At 45.6% G+C, this 6,568-nt stretch overlaps 1 protein-coding gene across 2 annotated transcripts; it reads left to right on the top strand.

Annotated features, from left to right (window-relative positions):
* The first annotated feature begins 3,870 nt into the window (after positions 1–3,870).
* On the top strand, positions 3,871–5,529 carry LOC148097592 (tripartite motif-containing protein 16-like). 2 transcript variants are annotated; one of them, XM_087832507.1, is made up of 2 exons: positions 3,883–4,665; positions 5,373–5,517. In XM_087832507.1, exons 1-2 carry the CDS (start codon positions 3,883–3,885, stop codon positions 5,427–5,429), a joined length of 840 nt encoding a protein of 279 aa, XP_087688633.1. In that variant the 3' UTR covers positions 5,430–5,517. The 2 variants fall into 2 exon arrangements, with proteins under 2 accessions (XP_087688632.1, XP_087688633.1); XM_087832506.1 differs by having other exon boundaries at positions 3,871–5,529.
* Positions 5,530–6,568: the final 1,039 nt, after the last annotated feature.

Here is a 6,568-nt window from a genome sequence, read left to right as displayed (position 1 = left end):
TAATGTGCAGTCTCTGAGGAGTAAATTGGATGAACTGCATTTGAATGTCGCACATTTGCGTGACTACAGAGATACATGTCTTATGGCATTCACAGAGGCTTGGCTCAGGGATTCTGATCCTAATTCTTCTCTGGAACTAAATGGCTTTGGGTTCCCCATACGTTTGGATGGAGACCCCAGAGTTACCCAGAAATCTCACGGAGGAGAAGTGCGTTTGTATATTAATCAGAAATGGTGTAAAAACATTACTGTCCAAAAACAGGTGTGTCTTGAGCTCCTCTCTGTGTCTATGAGGCTGTTTTACCTGCCAAGGGAATTCCCGCAGATCAACGTCACCGTCATTTCCATCCATCCTAATGCGAATCCAAAGAATGCGACTGACACCATCTCCAACGTTATCCACTCACTCCAATCTCTCTCTCCTGAGGCCCCGAATATTGTTCTGGGGGACGTTAATCGCTGTGACTCTAAGAAAATATTGGGCAGTTTTTATCAGTATGTGAACTGTCCCACATGCTTCAATAAGACTCTGAATCTATGTTATGGTTCCATAAAAGCTGCGTATACGTCTGTGTCAGGCCCGCCCTCAGATCCTCGGACCACAACACGGTGCATCTCCTGCCAGTTTATAAGACTGTGCTGAGGAGAGAGAAGGTCAGGAAACACCACATAAAGGTTTGGAGTGACGATGCCTCTTTAGCCCTGCAGGGCTACTTTGACTGTACAGACTGGTTGGTGTTTACAGAATCATCCAGAGACATTAATGAACTGACTGATGTTGTCTGCAGCTTTATCTCCTTTTGCAGAGATATGATTATTCCTTCAAAAGTTGTGCTTTTTTCCCCCTAACAACAAATCATGGTCTTCAAAAGCTCTTATGAGCCTGATTCATGAAAGGAAAAAAGCTTTTATTGAAGGGAATATCTCTAAGGTAAGAGAAATTAGGAAGGAGATCAGATCTGAAATTTAAAAAAAAAGCCAAAATAAAATACAAGGATAAGGCAGAGGCTGAGGTGGGTAGCAATAACTTAAGGGTTGCCTGGACAGGTATGAAACCCATGACTGGTCACTGTTACAGTGACTGTAATAAGATAAGTCTCCCTGGTTTTAGTTCAGACTCTCAGTTTGCCAATGAGCTGAACAGATTTTATTTGAGATTTAATGATAATTATAATTTTAGCAATACATTAGATTTGTTAAAAGAGTGTACCAGAGCTCCCCCAGCTTTGTTCTTTGATGAAAGAAGGGTGGAAAATCTTTTTAAAACGACTAAGACTAATAAAAGTCCAGACCCTGATAATATATGTGGCCAGGTGCTTAAAACATGTGGTGAGCAATTATGCAGTATTATTTTTTTTATATCTTTGTTTTATCACTTCAGCAACAGAAGGTTCCAGAGGTATGAAAAAAATCAATTATTTCTCCAGTCACTAAGACCACAAAACCTACATCATTAAATGATTTTAGGCCTGTCGCTTTAACATCTTTAGTAATGAAGTCCTTTGAAAAACTTATCAGGAAGGATTTCCTGCAGCAGATAGAAAAGCTTATCGTTCCACTACAGTTTGCATCCAGGCTTTTGTAGATGTGTTGATGATGCAGTGGTCACTCTGTTAAATTTCCTATATTGCCATCTTGATGCCACCAAAGCTCATGCTCGGCTCTTATTTATAGATTTTTCTTCAACTTTTAATACTATCCAGCCACATCTTTTAGCTGATAAACTTCTCAACCAGTTTAAACTTGATTTTTTATCTGATTGGTTGGATTTTACACTTTTTAACTGACAGATCTCAGAGTAAATGGCTGTTTTTCCAAACAGCTTAATTCTTCTACTGGTTCACCACAGGGTTGTTGTCTCTTTCCTCTACTATATATTTTGTACTCTAACGACTGTCGCAGTACACAGGCCAACAGGCATTTCATTAGATATGCAGATGACACGGTCATTGTAAGCGTCCTTCATGGTGAAGACCTTGAGCTGACCTTGAGTCAGCCCTCAGCCGACTGGAGGCTAAGAAGCCAGCTGAGGACTGCACCCGGCTGTTGCTGCCTGAGCAGGGTCAGTGCTCTGTGCAGCTGCAGTCTGATCCATGTATGCCAGAGGCCCACGTGCCTGCTGGTTTTGTTTCGTGTGAACCAGAGGTCTCTGTGCTGCTGGTTCTGTGACTGTTTTCGCTGGGGGGTCCGAAGAGTCTATCAAGCCATCACTGTTGCCTGCAGCTTTGCTGGGGGGTTCGAGGAGCCTGTCCGGCCATCACCACCACCTGCAGCTTCCAAGGCGTTGCCTGCAGCGCCACCACCTGCGGCTCCCACACCATCGCCTGCAGCTCCATCACCTACGGTTTCCTCATCCTTGCCTGCTGCTTCAGCATCAGCCTCGCCTGCTGCTTCAGCCTCATCCTCGCCTGGTCCAGCCTCAGCATCAGCCTCGCCTGGTCCAGCCTCAGCCTCATCCTCGCCTGGTCCAGCCTCAGCATCAGCCTCGCCTGGTCCAGCTTCAGCATCAGCCTCGCCTGGTCCAGCCTCAGCATCAGCCTCGCCTGGTCCAGCTTCAGCCTCATCCTCGCCTGATCCAGCTTCAGCATCAGCCTCGCCTGGTCCAGCCTCAGCCTCATCCTTGCCTGGTCCAGCCTCAGCATCAGCCTCGCCTGGTCCAGCCTCAGCATCAGCCTCGCCTGGTCCAGCTTCAGCATCAGCCTCGCCTGGTCCAGCTTCAGCATCAGCCTCGCCTGGTCCAGCCTCAGCCTCATCCTCGCCTGGTCCAGCCTCAGCATCAGCCTCGCCTGGTCCAGCTTCAGCATCAGCCTCGCCTGGTCCAGCCTCAGCATCAGCCTCGCCTGGTCCAGCTTCAGCCTCATCCTCGCCTGGTCCAGCTTCAGCATCAGCCTCGCCTGGTCCAGCTTCAGCATCAACCTCGCCTGGTCCAGCCTCAGCATCAGCCTCGCCTGGTCCAGCTTCAGCATCAGCCTCGCCTGGTCCAGCCTCAGCATCAGCCTCGCCTGCAGCTTCAGCCTCGCCTGGTACTGCGGGTGCCACGCCACCATCTGGTCCACGTCTGCCGCCTTAACATCGTCGGCCATCTTCCAGGCCGCTTGTGGGGCATCATCACCATCATGGACGTCCTCCGAACAGTGTCACCACTGCTGCCCTCCGGGCGGTCGGTCTCCGGATTTGCTCTGGCCATGTCACCGCCATCTTCCACGCAGCCGGCCTCCGAGAGGGCTTGGTGACAAACTACTGAACTGGCAACCTCCGGGCTGGCCCCCTGAACTATGTTTTGGACTCCTGGGGGCTCTTGCTTTGCTCTGTTCCACTCTCATCACCGCCGCTGTCTGCTACTTGGATCCTCCTTCTCATCTCCACACGACTGCTGCCCCAGCTGTGACAATATGATAAGAAGGTACACAATAAACAGACCAAAAAATCTATGGTTGTTGATGAAACACCAACAGCGCCAGTAGAGATGGATTTGTTTTATGTTAAATAAATTAAATTTACAATATTTACAATGAACTTTTGAACTCAAAATTAAAAAAAAGACTATAAATGAACTTCCTGGGAATGACTAAATACCAAGTGCAGCTATCAAACTTTAACTGAGTTGCAGTTTTTACTGGAAGCAGTAAATCAAGCATAACACACCCTGGCAATAAGCATTTTATGTCTCGTTAGTGCCTCCCTTCACAGATGTGTCTGTATCAGGATGGGTCTAAACAACATGGTGTAAATGCAGTTGCTGGTGAGCCTCATTTCCTGTAGGAGGTGAAAAAGAGCAGAGATCTGTTTCCCTTCAGAGCACAGAGGTTGTTTCTGTTCAGAGGAAGTGAAACTGTCTGACAGTCACTGAGAGACGGTGAAACGGCACAGCACATGAATCAAATGGATCAAACAAAATTCTGCTGTTCAGTCTGTTCGGATCTACTGAAGGATCCGGTGACTATTCCCTGTGGACACAGCTACTGCAGGAACTGTATTAAAAGCTTCTGGGATGAAGAGGAAAAGAAGAAAATCTACAGCTGCCCTCAGTGCCGGAGGACTTTCACACCGAGGCCTGTCCTGGAGAAAAGCACCATGTTAGCAGATTTAGTGGAGGAGCTGAAGAAGACTGGACTCCAAGCTGCTCCTGCTGATCACTGCTATGCTGGACCTGAAGATGTGGCCTGTGATCTGTGCTCTGGCATCAAGCTAAAAGCTGTGAAATCCTGTCTGGTGTGTTTGGTCTCTTATTGTGAGAAACACATTCAGCCTCATTATGATGTGGCTCCATTAAAGAAACACAAGCTGGTGGAGCCCTCCAAGAAGCTCCAGGAGAACATCTGCTCTCGTCATGATGAGGTGATGAAGATGTTCTGCCGTACTGATCAGCAGAGTATCTGTTATCTCTGCCCTGTGGATGAACATAAAGGCCACGACACAGTCTCAGCTGCAGCAGAAAGGACTGAGAGGCAGAGAGAGCTGGAGGTGAGTCGACAAAACATCCAGCAGAGAATCCAGGACAGAGAGAAAGATGTGAAGCTGCTTCAACAGGAGGTGGAGGCCATCAATCAGTCTGCTGATCAAACAGTGGAGCACAGTGAGAAGATCTTCACTGAGCTGATCCATCTCATCCAGAAAAGAAGCTCTGATGTGAAGCAGCAGATCAGATCCCAGCAGGAAACTGAAGTGAGTCGAGTCAAAGAGCTTCAGGAGAAGCTGGAGCAGGAGATCACTGAGCTGAAGAGGAAAGATGCTGAGCTGAAGCAGCTCTCACACACAGAGGATCACATCCAGTTTCTACACAACTACCCCTCACTGTCAGCACTCAGTGAGTCTACAGACTCATCCAGCATCAATATCCGTCCTCTGAGCTACTTTGAGGATGTGACAGCAGCTGTGTCAGAGGTCAGAGATAAACTACAGGACATTCTGAGAGAGGAATGGACAAACATCTCACTGACAGTCACTGAAGTGGATGTTTCACTGTCAGATCAACCAGAGCCAAAGACCAGAGCTGGATTCTTAAAATATTCATGTGAAATCACACTGGATCCAAACACAGAGTACAAACAGCTGTTATTATCAGAGGGGAACAGAAAAGCAACAGCAGTGAAACAAGAACAGTCTTATTCTGATCATCCAGACAGATTCACTGGATGGTGTCAGGTCCTGAGTAGAGAGAGTCTGACTGGACGTTGTTACTGGGAGGTGGAGTGGAGAGGGAGAGGAGTTTATGTAGCAGTCGCATACAAGAATATCAGCAGAAAAGGATGGGGTAATGAATGTGGATTTGGATATAATGACAAATCTTGGTCATTAGATTGTAACAACAACAGTTATACATTTTGGTACAACAAGATCCAAACTCGTGTCTCAGGTCCTCGTTCCTCCAGAGTAGGAGTGTACCTGGATCACAGAGCAGGTATTTTGTCCTTCTACAGCGTCTCTGAAACCATGACTCTCCTCCACAGAGTCCAGACCACATTCACTCAGCCGCTCTATGCTGGACTGAGGGTTTACTATTATGGAGACACTGCTGAGTTGAAATAGACTGAAGTCTTTCATATTGTGGGTTTAAATTTTAAATTTTATATTTTAGTTTCATTTTATTTTCTCTCCATCATTTCTGCACAGAGATCAGCTGTCAGTCAAACATTATGGGTGGTACCTCCACATCTTCTAGTTGTTCTCTTGATGTTTCTGAGTTTTTAAAGGAGATCTTTCCTGTGACTGTTTATGGAGGCTATCACTGCTCATCATCATTTTGATTTACTAAAATATTTCTCCACATGAAAATGTAAACTTCTCTATCCTCTAAATGTTTCTGGAATATTTGTATTGAAAAATGTCCACATTTCTCTTTATGAGTATGGCAGACCATGTGTGTGTGTTTGTGTTTGTTTTTGTCAAAATCATCAAACAAATGAGGAAAAACTGATTTTAATGAATGAATTCATATATTGTGTTGATGTTTTATTGTGTGAATAAACTGGAAGGTTTGACTATAAATCAAACTTTGAACAAAGTCTTTTCTTCTGTCTTCATTCCAGGATCTCACTCAAATCTGATGCAGAAAATATGAAACTAATCTGAGAGAATAACTGAAGCAGTTTTCCTCCTGAAGCATCACAAAGTTCAGAGTTCATGTTTAGAGCAGAAGATTCAGCAGTCGCTCTGTGACCTTTCAACTTTCTTCACTAAAACAGCTTCATTACAGAGAAACAAGTCACATTTTCTTCATGTTCTTAAGTCCTTTCAGATGTTTGTAATGGTCCTTGAATGCAGCATCAGTGTCACAGGTTTAAAAGGTCACTTTCTGTTGTGTTCAAAGATTTCCTTCAGATATGGTCTTTAATCAGTAAAGCCAGTGATACAGCAGTGTCATTAGCTGTGTTATTGGCACCAGGCTGTGTTTATGTATGTATTTAATTGTGTCTGAGGATGTCTTCAGCATGAAATGATCATTTGCTCAGCTGCTGTGTCTCATCTCTTATCAGACATTGGTTGGAACAGAGTTTTGTTGCTGACCATCTGACAAGAGGGTGAAGAAAAGCTTCAGGCTTCATTTGGACACTACGTTGGACAGAAG

The sequence above is a fragment of the Neolamprologus brichardi genome, chromosome 18 (genome assembly GCF_056152115.1).
Source record: "Neolamprologus brichardi isolate AB-2024 chromosome 18, ASM5615211v1, whole genome shotgun sequence".
NCBI lineage: Eukaryota > Metazoa > Chordata > Actinopteri > Cichliformes > Cichlidae > Neolamprologus > Neolamprologus brichardi.
This window is presented reverse-complemented; position numbering and strand designations above follow the sequence as displayed.

Coding starts and splice junctions, on each gene's coding strand:
- LOC148097592 (XM_087832506.1), top strand. CDS start 3,874: ATGAATCAAATGGATCAAACAAAATTCTGCTGTTCAGTCTGTTCGGAT.